At 32.3% G+C, this 20,798-nt stretch overlaps 1 protein-coding gene across 5 annotated transcripts in view; it reads right to left on the bottom strand.

Annotated features, from left to right (window-relative positions):
* LOC139527769 (nuclear receptor corepressor 1-like) overlaps nt 1-20,798 on the bottom strand; it is an 85,772-nt gene that overhangs the window by 45,282 nt on the left and 19,692 nt on the right. For all 5 annotated transcript variants that reach the window (XM_071323429.1, XM_071323426.1, XM_071323428.1 and 2 more), the window contains exon 2: nt 11,331-11,508. In XM_071323429.1, the coding sequence (XP_071179530.1) occupies nt 11,331-11,508 (178 nt within the window). The remainder of the gene's footprint in view (nt 1-11,330; nt 11,509-20,798) is intronic.

Raw genomic sequence — 20,798 nt, 5'->3', positions numbered from 1 at the left:
CCCCTAGCATCTTAAGTCAAATTTGGAAAATATCTTTTATAATTTTAAGAATTTCAGGAATTTACCAAAAAGTCAATGTTCTGAACATTTTGATTAAAATCAGATCTTACACTCTGCTCCATCTTGTGATCATAAGGGGTCATATTCAGATGACCTTTTATGCAAATTTTGAATCAACCTCTCATTTTTGAATGACACTTAGACATCTTTATTAATTTACAAGGTTTGCCTTCAAACAAATAAGATGAAAAAACGTGAATCAGAGTTTTCCAGTTTAATATTGTTTAAATGTTTTATCATGTATAAACAATTCCTAAAGGGTTATTAATTCCAATTAAGAAACTGCAATTGCTATAGTCAGTGTAAAAGTGTAATATTGAACGACATCTAAGTACATTTATCAGGTAATTACAGGAAAAATAGAACTAATAAACAGCTGCGCCATGAGCGCATGATACGCCCGACGTCTTGTGTGGAAGTTTTATGCAATAATCATAAATAGTTTCTGAGAAAGTTTTAAGCAATAACCATATATTGTTTTTGAGACACAGCGGGACATGTTAATTCCCCAACCCTGTTTTTTTTTTACAAAAAACTAAATATCACTAAAATAAAATTTTGAATCAAAACCAAAAAGTATACAGATCATTAGATTAATATAACAAAGAAGTGTGTAAAGTTTTAGGCAATAATCATAAATTATTTTTGAGATACGGCGCGACATGATGTAAAAAAAAACCCTCCCCTGTTTAACAAAATACTCAATAAATCTAAAATAAAATTTTGAATCATCACCAAAAAGTATACAGATCTTTAGATTAATATAACAAAGAAGTGTGTAAAGTTTTAAGCAATAATCATAAATTGTTTTTGAGATACGGCACAACATGTAAAAAAACCCTCCCCCTTTTTTACAAAATACTCAATAACTCAAAAATGAAATTTTGAATCATCACCAAAAAGTATACAGATCTTTAGCTTAATATAACTAAGAAGTGTTTAAAGTTTTAAGCCATAATCAAGATTCCTTTTTTGAGATACGGTGCGACATGTGAAAATAAACAGCTGCGCCATGAGCGCATGATACGCCCGACGTCTTGTGTGGAATTTTCAAGCAATAATCAGAAATAGTTTCTAAGAAAGTTTTAAGCAATAACCATATATTGTTTTGAGACATTTGTATACCATAATACGTCCCGTGACGGGCGTATAAAAACACACCTCTGTTTTAGTTACAAAGTGCCGTAACTCAAAAAGTTTGATTCTTCTTTTCACCAAAAAGTATACAGATCATTTGACCATCATAAGAAACAACTCTGTTAAGTTTCATGAAATTTGGATAAGTCGTTCTCAAGTTACAGTGCGTCATGTTTACGCCGGACAGACAGACGGACGGACGGACACCAGACATTTGTATACCATAATACGTCCCGTCAAAATTTTTACGGGCGTATAAAAAGTTTAAGGTTGGCACACAGATATGTCTTCCCTTAAGGCAATTTTGATTGCATACATACCAGTGTTGCAAATGTAGATTTTAAAATGGCATGCGCTAACATTTGAAATATGCAAAAATATTCAAATTTAATAGAAGTTTACAGGTCATTTCCAGAGGCGGATTTAGGGGGGGGGGCAGGGGGCCTGGGCCCCCCTTTTGAGAAAAAAATTCGGTTGCTTGTATAGGGAATCACTGAAGCGTGACGAAATTGGGCCCTCTCTTATTGCAGCCAGTGGGCCCCCACTTATGAAAATTTCTGGATCCGCCACTGATTTCTTTAACATTTTTGTGCCCAAGTTATCAACAAATTTCACAACATCAAAATACATGTATACATATTGTGAATTTAAATTAGAAAAGGGCATAATAAATACTGGATCCAAAAGGAAAGAAAGATATTTTAAGTGGTGTTGATGTTATTTGACTGTTGCAAATTAAGCTCACTCTGCAACATGTCATTCCATGATTAATTGACAATGGATAAATGTTCAGTGGCAACTATTTCATGCATATCAGGAGAAGAACATGTTAAAGAGATCTGAAAACAAATCCTGCTTAGTACTAGAGTGCAACTACATGTTGAGCCACATTTTTTATGCTGGTTTACAAGGTAACAGTTACCAGGAAGACATCATTCTACCTAGTCCTAGATTACTTTGAAGTCCAACGGCTGTTTTGCCAGACAAGCTGGGGCAGTGTAATCTCGGACTACATTCTACCTTACTCAAGCTAACCAGTCTTTAGAAAACAAAAAAATATTTTATATTAGATTGTAAATTAAATATGAAATTAAGAAACAACTTTTTTAACAATTTTGATTTTAATTTTTCTGTTCAAGATTTATCTGATGAAGAAAAGTTGATTTTTATACTCAATTCGTCAACACCATCACAAGTAAATAAATTGGGGTCCTACATCAAAAGGTCATTACAACTGAGGACAGGGGACACTGGAATATTTACTGTAAATGAAAGATTGTGTATATATAAATATGTGAATTATAGTTATATTGTTTACTTATTTTGTATGTCACAAACTTAATGTTTTAAGTTTAAATGGCAATACATATTTGAATTTGAATTTGAAGTAAATTGGATACATTTTGTACATGTACAATTTTTTAGTAATTGGAGGCCAGCACGCTGCATCTTGACCACTAGAGCAGGGTGTTAGTTAGGTGAAGTATTCTGTAATTTATGTTGGCCAAGCTCAGAATACAATACAGTAACTGTCTGATTAAAAAGTAAAGTGAAAAGAAACTTGCAGCCAATCCTGCCTATGTTTGCAAAGGAGTAGGTCTGGTAAGGGCTGATTTTGGCCTCAAATTTCAGGTTCATCTGACGAAGGATTTTGATGATTCAATGAATGTATGTGAAAGATTTTAACTGATGCAGTTATTTTAAAAAAACACTCTGATTCAAGCTTAAATATGAAAAATCTATCAAATATGTCAAAAAATGTCACTTTTCAGATGATTTTTGTCAAAAATGAAAGTGGCACGAGCTGCATCCATGTTCATCCTCAACCTTTATAATTATATGTCTTGTATTATCATCAAATACAACTTACATTTCAATATTAAGAATGAACACAAATGCGGACACTTTCATTTAAGAGTGAAACCGTCTAAAATTTTAACTAAATTGATAAAATTATGAAGATTTCAGTAACTTAATTAACATGACTTAATGATGCTAGTACCCGATATATGTGCATTGTATTAATATTGTTACAAACAGCCTATATTTATGTAGCAGAAGCATTCTACTTTCCAATGAATAATTAAAAGTTTACATTTTAACATTTTGTAAAACTGCTATATTTTGGGGCCAAAAAGGGGTCTTACTGGACTTTCTCCTTTCAAAAAAAGCCTAATTTTCAAGAAATCTCTTGACATGCTTGGGGTCAAATTGGTTAAACATAATGCCGGACCACCATACTACAGACAGGAACAGATACTTTTAAACCACAAAAAAAAGCAAGAAAATACCAAGAGAAACAATAGAACAAGAAATAGACACACTCAATGGAAAAAATAAACTTGACACCATAGGGAAACTGAATCTCTGACTTGAGCCTTAAAAAAATATTTGTGATGTAAAATTGAGAATGGAAATGGGGAATGTGCCAAAGAGACAACAACCGACCATAGAAAAAAACAACAGCAGAAGGTCACCAACAGGTCTTCAATGTAGAGAGAAATTCCCACACCCCGAGGCGTCCTTCAACTGGCCCCTAAACAAATATATACCAGTTCAGTGATAATGAACGCCATACTAATTTCCAAATTGTACACAAGAAACTAAAATTAAAATAATACAAGACTACCAAAGGCCAGAGGCTCCTGACTTGGGACAGGCGCAAAAATGCGGCGGGGTTAAACATGTTTGTGAGATCTCAACCCTCCCCCTATACCTCTAGCCAATGTAGAAAAGTAAACGCATAACAATACGCACATTAAAATTCAGTTCAAGAGAAGTCCGAGTCTGATGTCAGAAGATGTAACCAAAGAAAATAAACAAAATGACAATAATACATAAATAACAACAGACTACTAGCAGTTAACTGACATGCCAGCTCCAGACTTCAATTAAACTGACTGAAAGATTATGATTTCATCATATGAACATCAGGCACAATCCTTCCCGTTTAGGGTTTAGTATCATACCATCATAACATATATGAGAAGAACATAACCCGTGTCATGCCAACAACTGATTTTTGAATAAATGTTTGTAAATTTTTTCTTTAATTTTATTTTTCAAAAGTCATCAAAAGTAATTAATTTCATTGCAAAAGCTGCCTGTTATAGAAATTACTTTTCAATTTCATTTCAATTACATTTCACTTGATATTAATTAGGAGCTTAGTAAAACATAACGAATATGCATGAACAAGACATTACTTTTACTCTAAGAACAATGAAGAAATTTATATTAAAATCCCTAGTTGTGTAAAATTACAGCACCTTTTTTACTGCTGCTAGTCAACTTAATATGTTATACAATTCAATTTTACTACAAAATTAACACCAAAAACGTCAATAGATGTCCAACAATGATATTTCCAATTATGCAACCAGAACTCCAGCTGAAAATTTTCCAATCTCCGGTTATGAAACTGCAACTATGTCACATGTCTGCAAGTGTTATAATCCCGTTGGGATGTACATGTTTAACATGTAAGGTATTGACTAATTGTCACTTCTATGTGACAGAAGTCATTTTAATCTGGAAGTATGACTTTGCTTTATTTTATATTAAAGTATCATTGACATTGTACTAAATAGTTTCAAACAGAATATAATGTACTACATGTACAACATTTTACTGTCCCTGGTGATTAAAACTCCATACCTGCCAACTGTCACTATTTGCACAGGATTTCCCCCATGGAGGCTCCCCAGTGGAAATTTTTGTAAGAGCAATTTTTTCCACTATTTTAAAGAAAACAATTAATTTAACAATGGCTATGATCTTGTTAAAGCACGAAGAAACCAAAAAACCACATTAGAATATATTTGAAGGCCCCATTGAAGGTTTTGTAGGAGTATAAGAACCATCTTTCACGTAAAACCCCAATGGGCATTTTGAAAAGTTGGCAGGTATGAAACTCTACAAACTTTAAAGGAAAATTGTCATCTTAGAGCAAGACCTCTAATAATTAAGTCAAGTAGGCTAAAAAGACAATAGACAAAAACACACACAAAAAATCCTGATGTATGGGCAATAACTCTTGCCTGGACTGGGTTGCACAAACGTCTATTAAGTTAATAGACTATTAACTTCTAATAGACTATTAAATATCTAATTGACAATTAGTTAATAGAGTGATTTAATAGCGTTGCACGAATCACTTTTAAGGATACTATTAACTAATAGACAATTAAGTGACTATTAACATTTTAATAGTCAATTAAGCTCCATTTAATTCTGCGAGTTTCATCATTTTTTCACAACATCATTACGATTTTCATCGTTTCCACGACGTCATCATGATTTTCACGATTTTCATCAATTTTCCATGACGTCAACACGATTTTGGCGATTTTCATCAATTTTTCATGACGTCAACACAATTTCAGCGATTTCAGGATTTTTCAACGGGGTTGTGTTTAACATCGAAGCAGCTAAATAATGCTACATAGTGCTACGTAGATTTATGACTATTGAACGTGTAGCTAGCCTAGCTGCTATTAATATCTACGTAGCTGCTAGGCTAGCTACACGTTCAATAGTCATACATCTACGTAGCCGCTAATATATTGAACGCAACCCTGGGTCTACTTTCAATTGACACCAAAACATGTCCAAAATACAAGAAATTGCATATGTTGTATTGAAAAAGATAGAAAAGTCTCGAAAAACGAGGGGAATAAGGGAATAAAAAAGCATTAGTCTTAAATTCCATTATGTTACTAATTTAAAGGTAAAGTTTATAGTCGACGTCTACAAAAGAAAATTGACAACTGCAGCCTGCTATATTTATATCTTCCATTTTGAGAGTCTGACTCAATCTAAGTCCATTTTTCACTTCGTTTATGGAAGGTTGGGAACTCGAATAAATTACTATAGTATTTGACACAATCGTGGTAAAATCAGAAATTTTTAATCTCCCATGAGAAAAATTTAGCCGCTAATTTATTTCAAACAAGATACAATAAATTGCTTGTGTTGCCATTGCAAGGGATTGAAAATTCTCGGAAAAAATACACAAGGGAAGAAATTAAGTATCATAAATCGGGGCAGCCCCGTTATTCAGATGTTCCATTAGTCCGACACCACATTGGTGCGACAACCCAATAGTCCGACGTCCCATTAGTCCGACACCTTATGAAAGTCCAATACCCCAAATAGTCTGACATGGAATAATTCAACAACTTTTTTAAATAAATACTTTTGATTTCAAAAGAATAATCCCATCAGTTAAACCTACATTCCTCCTGATAGTCCTAAAAACAAGTGAAACTGCGAGCTTCTGCTCACTGATGATACCCCCGTCCAAATATGCATTTGCTATCAGGTGTAAAAAATGATACAAGTGTTCGGTCAACAGGAAGTTGTCGAGTGATGAATCTGAAAACGCATCACACAGTATAGCTGACTTATATCAAGCCTGAAACCAAATTTCAGAAATCCTGGTAGTGTAGTTCCTGAGAACAATGTGACGAAAAATATTCATGGGACGGACGAACTGACTGACAGACTGACGGACTGACGGACTGACGGAAGGACAGACAGAGGTAAAACAGTATACTCCCCTTTTTTCAAAGCGGGGGTATAATAATAATACAAGTAACATATCATAAAGTACTTACAATATTTCAATTTTGCGTGATGTCCAGTGGCAAATATTATTGACATGCATGTTCAGGCCGAGAACAATCATTTGACAGTAAATTTTTTTAGATAGGCCCTGTAATAGTTGCCATCCGGCATGAAAAAAAGGTCAATGACCCTTGAACTGCCACTAGACAATGAAAGTACATACTAGTATTGAATAGGAAACGCCGGGAATTTTGCTTGCAGAAGGCTCAGACAATTTATCACGGTTGATCGGTAGATATGTATTAGTGAAAGTGGTCGGATATATTCACCCCTAAAAATAAAGAATGAATGAGACGCGGTGTAGCGAACATTTTGTCAAACTAAATAAGCTTTGTCAAGCTTTATCGAATAACTAACATGACGATACACAGCTATGTATCTCTCCCAAACCATTTCGATAATTTGGCCCAAAATACCAAAATCCCAAAATTAAAAACACGGTAAAATTCAGCATGCCAAAGTACCCCAAATATTCAATTATTGTTGAAATTCAAAAGAATATATTTCTTGACAGTTAGGATCCCACAAACTTGTTAAATGGACCAAAAAACAACAACACAATCATGTATGGATTCAGCCTACGAAAGAACCTCAAGTTTTATTTTGGACCCTGTGGGCCAATTTAAAACCGGACCAAAAATCAAAAATCTTACTTCAAAACCTCGTTGAAATTGGTCACGAAGAGATTTATAAAAAAATATTAGAAAAGCATTTTTTTTTTTATCCCTTTTTATCCCATTCTATTTCGATAGACATGATAGATGTACATATTCAGTGATGAAGTGGCATTGCATTGTATAAATATAACTGCACTTTAAATAAAGATGCTGATGAATTATAAAAAAAACGATGACATGCTTCTTCTGCTTTGTAAATAGACCCATACTCGAAATCCAATGATAAAATTTGTTTGCACATGCGTTTAATGACTACTGCAGAAACATGAATTTTATCAAATTGGCATGCATTTTAAAATATACTAGAACACACCCGTGATATCGCGTATCTGTGACTGAATTAAAGTATATAACTATGCGCAAGCCTTATTTTAGTATTAGTATTGTCATCTGATAAAGTCATGACGATTATAAGATACAAAGTTTTCTCTGCTATGAAATCTTTCTGTTTGAACACGTCGAACTGGAACTTATCAATTATTGGTAATATTAATTATTTAGAAAGCAAAAGGTCCTTGAATGGAGTATTTTTTAATCAACAGCATTGTCCTTTATTAGTTATAAATAAAGTTGAATTCTTTGATTCGCTGTTTTACGCCATGCCCGCTAACAAATTGAAAACTGTACCTATACGCCTTATATTTAGTCACAGATTTTTAGTATTCGTATTGTTATCTTAGAAAGTCTTACTGATTAAAATACTACAATAGCTAACAATTTGACAATTTAGTAGTGTCAACCCTGTGATTATGACCCGTTTATATAGCATATTAATCCTGAATACACCGTTTGGTGGTGCGCCTGTCATATGCGGAACGTACAGATAAGGTAATAGGTAACAGGTGAATATACTATTGGTATCGGTATCGGACTCGACCCGGAACTTCTTAATTATTGGCAATATTAATTACGTGGAAAACAAAAGGGCCTGAAGTGGTGTAATTTTGAATCTACACCTTTGTACTATATTAGTTATATATAAAGTTGAATTCTTTGATTCGTCGTTTTTACGTGATGACGGCTGACAAATTGGACCTCGTAATTTTAGTATTATAGATTTCTTTAATCTAAAACAGTTACACTTCAACTCTTAAATGATCCACATGTTGTTATATTATGACTACAATGTATTATATTTAAAATAAATATTAATTCTATTTAATTTAATGGATTGTTCAATAAAACTTTCCATCTCAAAGTCAGTACTATCAAACCCTTTTCTTACTTTAATCATTGTTTGAGCAAGTCGGCTGAATTAGGAATTTATTGCATAAAAATGAATAAAATGCATACAGTGAAAATGCACCGCATATACAATACTAATGAATCGCTCTACAGTGAAAATAAAAGTAATGTATCATTATTCAACAGTAAACATGGCTGACTCGAATAAAGATAGCATCATAGTGGAATTCAATACAATATGGACAAACTGAATAACAAAAGCTATTCTACGTTATACAACATTAATAATTGTGTTGAAATGAATATTTTTCTTCAACTACATCTTTCCTGCTAGTTTTTAATCACCTGCACGATTTGTTCGTAAAACCTCCTAAATATTCACCTATTTCGGTATATATTTCACGTATGGATGGCTCTCGGCGCGATAAAAACCCGTTCCCATCTCGTACTTTGTCTAACTTGTATTATTTATTACTAAACATTTACATGTGAACTATTTTTCTTCATTTTCTTCAAATATCATAATTTTTTCGTCTGTTTATTTACCATTCCACATCAGAAATGCATGGCATATACAGTGAAAATGGTATTTTAGGATCCGCACTTTACATGCACTGATATCTGTATTCTTTAAAATGTTTGCCATTTTCTCTATTTTTTATACTTTTGCCCATTATTTTAGGACCTCATTTTCTCTATTCTTTAACACCACCCCCCCCCCCCCCCCCCAAATCAATATTCTCTATTCTGTAAATCCACATCAACACCCTCATGAAGCTCTACTCATGAAGTATATTTTCTATTAGGGCACTTATTAACCTTTATCGGACTATTGGGGTGTTGGACCAGTTGGGTGTCGGAATATCTGGGCGATCCCCAAAAGTCCAATAATTGTTTATGTTATTATGAACCCTATCCAATGTCAATATCAGATATTTGTTTGAAGTTTATACCCAAGATATACCAAAGTGTCGGATAGTTTTGTTTCATCTTCATTACAGTTTTCGGTTCTAAAAAAAAATTGTTTTAAAAATATGTATTGGATATAAATATAATGGACAATATACACCATGCCATCTTAAATAAAAAAAAAAGATCAAAAGTATCACGTAGTTTCTCTTATCTCCTACGAATAACAATGTATGCTATTGTACGTTATTGTGCACTGTTCTGTTATTCATTTCTCCAATCTGTAGTAATCATTAAAATGTTAACCCGGCATGCCATACTTAATAGAAATGCGGACGTGAAAGAAAGCACTCTTTATCAAAGCGTCAACGGAGATTGCACATTCTTCACCCCTGTTATAAAAGGTTTTCAAATGTCCAATGCTTTCGTCCATGCATGCCTTTTAAAAATTGTTAATTTTGGAGAATGGATTTTATATTAAGAAATATATTTCAGTTTGAACAAAGCATACTTCCAAGGATGAGGGCAACAGTTTTTTTCTTCAGTTTTATGACACTTAATATTGCCGTATTGAAAATAAAACCATTGTTTCCCTAATAGATTCATAATGACAATGGTTAATCATATAGAATTACAATTATATCTTCATTTATGCTTCAAAAACTTTTTTATCTTTTCTTTCTATTATTATAATTTAATAATAACAAAAACAATTCTTTTTGTGACGAAATCATACAATGTGGGATATCACCGGCTGTGCGAGGCTCTCAGTCCGTCAAATCATCGAGTTGAGAAGCCTGTCACGGTATTCTTTGGCTGATTTTGAGGTACAAGTAATCCAAGCACTTGCATGGCATCCATTTTAAATGTACAATTAAGGACTTAATAGGGCTCCTTCATTCAATTAAATTTAATAGTGAGTTAATAGACTATTAACGTTAATTAAATTTTGTGCAACGCAAATAATAGACTATTAAATTTAAGTGTACGTTTAATAGACTATTAACTTTAATAGACGTTTGTGCAACGCAGTCCTGGTCTTTTGTTTTCTATGTTGTATTTTGTTTAAACCATTGTTTGTCTTTCTCTTATTTAGGCATTGCTTTGTCAGTTGATTTTTTAGACTTATGAGTTTGAATGTCCCTCTTTTATCTTTCACCAGTCTTTTATTGAGTCAATAAACTATTTCAATCATATTGAATTATTTGAAGATCTCATATTAATAATGACAGCTGATTTGGTAATGTTTGAATTAGTCCAGTGGTTCAGAGAAGTTTTTTTAAAGAGTTTACAACTTAAAATGACACAGATGATGGATGCAAAATGGTAATAGCTCATGTGGCCTATATGTATAGGTGAGCTAAAAACTTGTCATTGGGAATCTTTAAGACTATGGTTAGTCCCTATATACCGGTAAGCTATTCCTTTGTGAAATATACTTCTTTGATTATGTTTATGTGCATATGCTATTTGATAATAAAATAAGTATAAATGCCATTGAGAGGCAGCTAGCATATTGGTCTACAATAAAATTGACAATGGAAACATGGAATTTGCCAAATAGAGAACAACACAACAAAAGAGCAGAAAATAACCAAAGGCCACCAATCGGTCTTCAAAAAAGAAAATCTCACACTGGAGGCAGGCTCTGCTGGCTCCTAAACAAAAATGTATACTATTACTAGTTCAGCAAAAAGACTGGTTAGTCCTCAGCCCTTCATAGAATGTACTTACTTGGTATGTCTCTCTGTACATGGGATAACCAGGTGTGGTGGCAGCTAGTCCATATCTTGTATGTCCCTGGGGATCAGTTGGGTATGGGTAGCCACCAGGCCTCTGTGCTTGGGACGGACTTTGTGGTCTAGTCCTTTTATATGGAGAATTTGCGTCATGAGGGTTGCCAGATGGAGCCCTGAAAAAGATGAAGACATTTATTTATAACCAATTACAGTACAGTCACTTTTAGTTGAATCATTAACAATGATAGCATCAATCATATTTGTAGAAACTGAATGATTGGTTGCTTAACATTGTGTGAGCACTTTTTCTTTAGAGTTAAGACATATTTCTTCTATTGTATTTGTTCAAAATGAAAAAAAATGCCATAATTAATGGAATTTAAAATGCAAAAAGACATCACTAAGGCCAAAAATATTAGAGGAATAGTTTGAAAACACCTGACAAAGATTTCTCCATAATTTTCCTTTTCAAGTATCAGAAACTGAGATTTTTGTGGTAGATATTTTGTTTTAAATGATTCTGTAACAAAAATCACATTTTGTTGATTCCAAATGTAACAAGATGTTACTTTTTTGTTTGGGTTCTGTGATAAAACAATCTATATATATATATAAACATTGGTGTATTGTTTAGAAACAATAGAAGTCTTAAGTGACAGTTCTATGTAACACAAGAGTAACAGTGTCATTGTATGTATTACAAATGTAACACAAGAGTAACAGTGTCATTTGGGTGTATTACAAATGTAACACAAGAGTAACAGTGTCATTGGGTGTATTACAAATGTAACACACGAGTAACAGTGTCATTGTGTGTATTACAAATGTAACACAAGAGTAACAGTGTCATTGGGTGTATTATAAATGTAACACAAGAGTAACAGTGTCATTGGGTGTATTACAAATGTAACACAAGAGTAACAGTGTCATTTGGTGTATTACAAATGTAACACAAGAGTAACAGTGTCATTGAGTGTATTACAAATGTAACACAAGAGTAACAGTGTCATTGGGTGTATTACAAATGTAACACAAGAGTAACAGTGTCATTGGGTGTATTATAAATGTAACACAAGAGTAACAGTGTCATTGGGTGTATTACAAATGTAACACAAGAGTAACAGTGTCATTGGGTGTATTATAAATGTAACACAAGAGTAACAGTGTCATTGGGTGTATTACAAATGTAACACAAGAGTAACAGTGTCGTTGTGTGTATTACAAATGTAACACTAGAGTAACAGTTTCATTGGATGTATTATAAGTGTAACACAAGAGTAACAATGTCATTGGGTTTATTACAAATGTAACACTAGAATAACAGTGTCATTGGGTGTATTACAAATGTAACACAAGAGTAACAGTGTCATTGGGTGTATTATAAATGTAACACAAGAGTAAGTGTCATTTGGTGTATTACAAATGTAACACAAGAGTAACAGTGTCATTGAGTGTATTACAAATGTAACACAAGAGTAACAGTGTCATTGGGTGTATTATAAATGTAACACAACAGTAACAGTGTCATTGGGTGTATTACAAATGTAACACAAGAGTAACAGTGTCATTTGGTGTATTACAAATGTTACACTAGAGTAACAGTGTCAACAGGTGTATTATAAATGTAACACAAGAGTAACAGTGTCATTGGGTGTATTACAAATGTAACACAAGAGTAACAGTGTCATTGGGTGTATTACAAATGTAACACACGAGTAACAGTGTCATTGGGTGTATAACAAATGTAACACAAGGGTAACAGTGTCATTGGGTTTATTATAAATGTAACACAAGAGTAACAGTGTCATTGGGTGTATTACAAATGTAACACATTTGGTGTATTACAAATGTAACACTAGAGTAACAGTGTCATTGGGTGTATAACAAATGTAACACAAGAGTAACAGTGTCATTGGGTGTATTATAAATGTAACACAAGAGTAACAGTGTCATTTGGTGTATTACAAATGTAACACAAGAGTAACAGTGTCATTGAGTGTATTACAAATGTAACACAAGAGTAACAGTGTCATTGGGTGTATTATTAATGTAACACAAGAGTAACAGTGTTATTGGGTGTATTACAAATGTAACACAAGAGTAACAGTGTCATTGGGTGTATTACAAATGTAACACTAGAGTAACAGTGTCATTGGGTGTATTATAAATGTAACACAAGAGTAACAGTGTCATTGTGTGTATTACAAATGTAACACAAGAGTAACAGTGTCATTGGGTGTATTACAAATGTAACACACGAGTAACAGTGTCATTGGGTGTATTACAAATGTAACACAAGAGTAACAGTATCATTGGGTGTATTACAAATGTAACACACGAGTAACAGTGTCATTGGGTGTATTACAAATGTAACACAAGAGTAACAGTGTCATTGGGTGTATTACAAATGTAACACAAGCGTAACAGTGTCAAATGTAACAAAAGAATAACAGTGTTTTTTGGTATTTTCAATGCCTTCAAAGACTTTGTTGCACATTTGTAAGTCAGTGGTGTAGCCAGGGGTGCAATGAAGTTGATGCAAAACTGTCGCCTCGCTCCGCTCGGCGAAAATAAATTTTGGGACCCATTTTATGCAAAAATTTATATTATTTCAGACATTTTCGTGGTATGTATGTGTACTCCCTTAAAACTGACACTTTTTAGATTTTTGTTTAATTTCAAAACACCCACCAATAGATTCCAGATATTATTTTCCGACAGAATATTTTTGTTTTCTCAAAACTACCATCATTCAATTCAGAAATATATGATGTAAAGTTTCACACCCAATCTTCTATTTGAGGTGTCAAAACAGACCCATTACAGCGGCACTTCTGTATATGGAACTTCGGAATATAGAAAGTTATATAAAAGTAATTTTTCTTACATTTTCTTGTTAATTCTTGAAGTAAGATAATTACATTTGAAAAATTAATTCTTTGAATTTATGTTAACAGTTTGACCAATCTAGACGAGAGGGTGATTTAATAGACTTTCAGAAGAGAATTATTGATAAAGGCCTTTTCCATTAATATTTGTGTAATGTGTGCCTACATGTTTACTTGTCTCATAGTTGCAAGAATAGTACTTTTTCAAATGTATATACATGTAAACTTGTATTATCATTCACTCTCAAACAAGTAAACTATAATTTATAAATCAAAATGTGTTTATAAATATCTTAAATGTATTGCAATTGAGTTTGATCACTGAATCCTCTTTAAAATTCAGGCCAGTAATTTATATTACCCAGTATTGCCCAGTATTACCCAGTAAAACCCAGTAAAACCCGGGTTTTCACAGTATTTCCCACTGGGCTGGGCAACTCATAAAACCCGGGTTTTTGCCAACCCTATTAGGGACCGAAATTACCCACCCTTTCCCAGAATTTGAGCCTCCCAATGGGGTTTTTGGTTACTTGTCATAATGCGACACAGGGGACATGGAAATACCGGGCGTCCGTCTGTCCAGTCTTGTTAGCACTGTCATGTGTACAATTCTTGCCAGATTTTTGTGAAACTTATTATAATCAGCAATGTCTTTGATATTTGCAAAAATAAGTCTTGATCAAATATTTTTAACCAATTATGCCCCTTGAAAATAAAAATTATAATGGAAATCCCATTGTATTTGTTCTGAAGTTTTATTTCTCTCTAAATATTAAGAAAAAAGTGCTTTTTTTTAGTTATTACCCTTGAATCTTGGATAGATATAATATGTGCAATGCGGGGACATCACTTGGAACTCTGTTATTTAATTAATAATTTTTACTTAGATGGAAAATGGTATTTATAAGCCCAAGAATGATATTCCAGTAGAGTTTTCATCACGTCGTCTTTCGTGTCACAGGAAACGGTATCAGATTATGATGATTTACTATTTGTTCACTAGTAACGTTGCTATGTCAAGCAATTTCAGACCAAACATGTCTGCATTTTTTTTGTTTTTCAAAATGTTGTGGAACTGCTTGAGCATCTAGCTAGAAGCATACATGCAAGCTATGCCAGTGTAAGTGCAAAGTTTTTGATGATGAATTCCATTTCTGTTTATCATGTAAAATAAATAATTATTTAAGACATGTCTTTTTTAACAATGTAAAATTCTTATACACGTACAATGTTTTCTGGTTATAAAATGAAATATATTCTAAATTAAACTACTTGACAGGAAGTAAAATCTTGAAGCTCTTTTATTAAACAGTCTTTGAAACTGCAGCTGACGAGTTTTGTTTTATGAAGGAAAAATAAAAAAAATTTAAAAAAATGTGGTCTGTTTACAAATAGTTTACAGCCTAATTTGCTATGTTACTGTTGAAAAAAAGTCAACAAATTCACACAGGAGACAAAGTCAGACTTCAAGTTTCTAAATCAAACATGAGGATTGTCATGAAAATAAACGTCAATCAGATTTAAAAGAAAGATAGATTTTCTTGACACCTTATTTACAAGTACTGTAATTGCTCCAAGAATGCAATATTTGGAAAGCAGTATAATGCAGTTGTTAAGCAGGAAGTAAAATGCTTGCTGTCACGAAATTGATTGTAACATTTCATTTTATTACATCAATTCAACCTTTTTAAAGTGCATTGACATTCTCAAGATTCCCTCATTGATTTATGGTTAAATGGAATTCAGTTGAAGGAAAACATATAAATTCAATAAATGTTCCTTGCAATTTGAGTACAATGTTACAATGCTGCAAGCATTCCTTTCCCGTCACTGCATTAATTAACAGCGCCATAATCACAGAGTGTTACTCAGTAAAACATGAGAGTTTGAACAATAAGAAAGTTTAATATCTACCACTTCCTGATTAACAGGTTCAACTCCAATATGGGACATTTCTAACACTTTTGAAGCTTTTATATTGTTTTAATCTTTGGCAAAAGATTTGGTGGACTAAAGAAAATTGTATTTTAAGGGCTTTCACCAAAACAAATTCTTCTTTTTTTTTTATACATACATGTATCTTTAATGTATTGTATGAGTAATTAATCACTGAGTCCTCTTTAAAATTCAGGCCAGTATTTTATTTTACCCTGTATTGCCCATTATTACTTTAATTGTATCTTTAATGTATTGTAAGAGTGATCAATCACTGAGTTTTCTTTTTAAAATTCAGGCCAGTATTTCATTTTACCCGGTATTGTCCATTATTACTTAGTAAAATGCAGTAAAACCTGATTTTCCCAGTACTTCCCACTGAGCCTGGCAATACTCATAAAACCCGGGTTTTTGCCAACCAAGATCTACACCAAAGAACAATCAACTCATCCCATTATGTATTTGATGTTGCTGCAAGTCCTGACCTTTTTCAGTTACAGTTTATGCAATTTAGAAAAAAAAATGCTTCAGTAAAAGTATATATTGGTCAATCCCTTTGTATGAGATTGATGTATGGCGTTCCTAGCCCATCCAATTTCATTTCATCTCCAATGTGTAATGATCGTAATAGGTTTCCAATTACTCTGTAGACCTATATTTATGTTCATGCTTTGAATAGGTTTCTTGCATATATCTTACATAATATTAATAAATTGTGGTTTCAGCAAAAACAACGTCATCATAATTATGTGGCTTCATATTACCTCAGGAGAGATCAGAAAAATCAAACTTTGAAATGAAAACCAATAGTTATAATTTTATATATATAATTAATATTGCTCAATGATATTTTTGGAAAATGGTCAAACCCACAGTGATTCTCAAGTTAATATTTAAAGTATGATTTCATTTATATAAAATCTCTGTCAATATTGACTAAATTAAGATCTGCCATTTGTGGTTGTTACAAAATTGCATTTAGTATTAGATCCATATACATGAAGTATGTAAGCAGATGTTTTTGAAGCAAGTACTACTATAGGAGCACAGTAAACAACATGAGATCTGAGGACAGTAAAAGCACAAAACATATTTAAGAAATCATGTATTCTGTGCCAATAAGACAACTCCTAAGTCACAATTCATAAAAGTAAACCATTATAGGTCAAAGTACGGTCTTCAACACGGTAAAGTCTTTAAAAATTGTGAAAAAAAAACAGAACTCACAATCACAAACCAGCCATTGACACGCCTGTTCTTCAAATAAACAAAAACATAAGGACATGACATACTTGTACAACTACTAAGGAAGATTCCTACTGGTAGTACATGTATAGATTAATTCAAAACACACAAAAGAACCATTTTCCAAGAGTTCTCATTTTTAATACAGAAAAAAATTAGTCCAATTAAAAAGAAAGACCTCACAAATTTAGACTGGTGACAGGTCCAGCGTTAAATTCTACAATTATCTATGAATATGACCATAACAAACTTTGACATTACCCAATGGACATTTCAAGCCTATAGTCATTTAAACATTTTGCAAAGTAGACTGTATGCCCAAAATAGTGGACAGATTTACTAAAAGCATAATGTTTTTTGCAAATGTATGAATCTCCAACGATATAGTATGACGACAAGTGGACAACAGCTAAAGCCTACCTGTACCGGCCCCAGAGATAGTTATATACAGTTTGCATTGAAGGTGGCGCTGCAGACCAGGTCTGTTGTCGTGGCTGACCGTAGTTTGTGGTATTCCTGTACATTTCGTTGTAACGAAACCCAAGTTTTCAATAACTAAAACTTAAACTATTATCACAAATTTTCTCGTGGATATTAAATATATAACAAACAGATCGGAAAATTAAAACATTTTAAAATACATCATTAACCTTTCTCTAACGCAACAAAATAAATAACATATAACAAGACACTTTGAACAGAGAAAATGTATAAAGGCACATTTGATTTCTCTTCGTTAAATCTTTCTATGACATAATATTCGTCAAATTTAATTACAGTTTTGCTCTTTCATCAGTGTTCAGTTTTCACGATAGTTTTCTTGATTTTTACAACATTAAACACACTTATAATCTTTAATCCCAATTTTAGTACAATTTGACGTATTAATTGAATCTTTCTAGTGCTGAAGATAAAATGGAGGCATCCTTGCAGTCTATTTATAATTGAAATAGATTCTAATTGAAATCAACGATTCCAATCAGCAGAACTTATCTGTCAACAGATTTTAAATTTTGATTTAAAATTTCAAAAATTATAATCTCTTAATTTAAAAATTTTCAAAAATCCAACTAATAACTTTTTTTTAAAATTTTAATCTGAACTTAAAAAGGTTTGGAATAAGATAAACAATGTATAAATAGATAATTATTGTTTATTTATGAATTCTCTTAAATATACTTAATTAAGATAAACGTTTATCAAAATTGGCAAATTTTTAAGCTAATGTTAAATAACTGCATATGACATTGTATGATGGTAGCAGGCAGTTTTTCTATTTCACATCAAAAATTAAAGACCACGAAACCAATACAATGACTACACAATTAACTGAAGCCAATAACAAATGTGAAATCTTGACATAAACTCTATTTTATGATTTAAAACCAATATGATGTGAATTCATGACTTTTCCCTGCTGTGTATTAATTCCAAGTTACTATTTCTGTCCAGAATATATTCTTTGGTTCTCCCAAGGACTTGTGCTCTACAAGACAATCAGTCTAATCAATTTGTCTTCATCACATTACGATTCGAATTGAACGAGTTTCCAAGATTCTGGATTATACTTTTCACTGCAGAAGAATTTAATTCAAATTATGAATTCAGTAGAAACTAACGAATTAACCCAGTTCGTGACTTGAATTATATATTTCTTCATCTCACAAAAATTCACAAAAGTGCATGTGTGTTTGTAAATTGCAGCCAAAAATAATCAAAAAATTATAAAGTAGAGTATTCAACACTGAAATGCATCCATTCAAGTCCTTAATTTCTTTTAAACAAAAGAACAACCACATATATTCCAAACACAGCATACATCCCAATAAATATTCGTGTCATGATTCACATGGTAAATGTTAATATATAAATATATATATATATTCAATTCACAAAGGTAAAAAATTAATAAGATTTTCCAAAGTTTTTTCAACGTGTAAAAGGCAGCTGATGACAGTTCTGCCCATAATTAGATATCTGTCCAGGTGCTTCGACCAGGTGATAATCTATCGCTAATTAAACGGATCACATGACACATCTAATGGTCAGTCGTTAGACTCTAATTACAAACTATATATGAATATAGATATAAGATTATTATATCACAAAAAAATCAATATCATTTTTTTTTCTCGAAATAAATGCCAGATTTTTGTACTTTTCCACCTCAACTTCCCACAGAACTGTCAAAAGATGTCAATATTTGTCATAAAAGATACCTCCAGACTGCAGCATGCAATAGAAAGCGTCAAATTGATCAACTCAAATAGGCTTCAATTCATTTCCATACAAGATCTATGACTACATATCTTTCTAATTAAAAATTTGCATCGTAAATCGTAATCCTTTTTCAGACAATACGGAATATTTATAAGATTCCTGGATTTTAACAAATAAACCAAATTTAATCTCCGCTATTCATAATTTATTACGTTATATAATACAATGATGTAAATGTACCCAGAATAAGAACTGGCAGTAGCTCATCACAATTGATCACAATTATACAGTTCTATAAAAATCATATTTCCTTGATGAAATTATTACTTTAAGATGTCAACTAGCCTTAATTATGTACAAAATAAATTTGGGTATTCAGTTTCATGCACAAAATTTGCTGTTTCCTTTTAAACAGTATTGAAAATTGATAAAATCAAAGAAGATCTTAATTTATCTAATATAAAAGATTTGTTACTTCAGTGGAGGTCACGTGCCTCTCAAAATGTTGCCTACTGTAAGGCGGATTATTTTCGAGGGTGTAAAATTTGGTGATTTTCATTTAATAAGGTAATACAAAATATTTTGGTGGTTATTTTTTTTGCGGATTTAAAACTTTTATCAATACCTTTGCATGGCCTTTTTTAAATTGGCTGATTTTATTTAAGCGATTTTTTTTCTATCTGCGAAAATAAGAGAAAACTGGCACCTCGTAAAAATAATACGCTATACTGTATAAAATGTACTTTAGTGGAGGTGACTCTCAAAATCGTGCAGCCTATTGTATTGTTGGAATCTATGATCAATTAACACTGAAGCTTAGTAAAAGTCAAATGTTCATATGCATATATATCTTCTCAAATGCATGTACAAAATATTATTTCAATCAGAGATATTTGCCATATGTTCTTAAATCATTGAAGTGTAAAAATAAGGTCAATATGATCATTTACTACAGCTGAAGTTGATTTTGTAGTCAGTAGCCATTTTTGGATTGACATAAATTAAAAGATTCTGTGTGCAAATTTCTAGTGCTTAAAAGCATATTTATTATCAAATGATTGTGGTAAAACCAAAGTTGTTACATAAACTCCCTAATAAGCAAAGGCGTCATTTGATGGTTTTTGCCGTCAAACTTTAAAAAATATTTTTGGTTTTCAACATCTCATTTTTTTGCT

This window comes from Mytilus edulis, chromosome 6 (assembly GCF_963676685.1).
Source record: "Mytilus edulis chromosome 6, xbMytEdul2.2, whole genome shotgun sequence".
NCBI lineage: Eukaryota > Metazoa > Mollusca > Bivalvia > Mytilida > Mytilidae > Mytilus > Mytilus edulis.
Note: the sequence above shows the minus strand (reverse complement) of the source record. Positions and strands in the feature narration are given on the sequence as shown.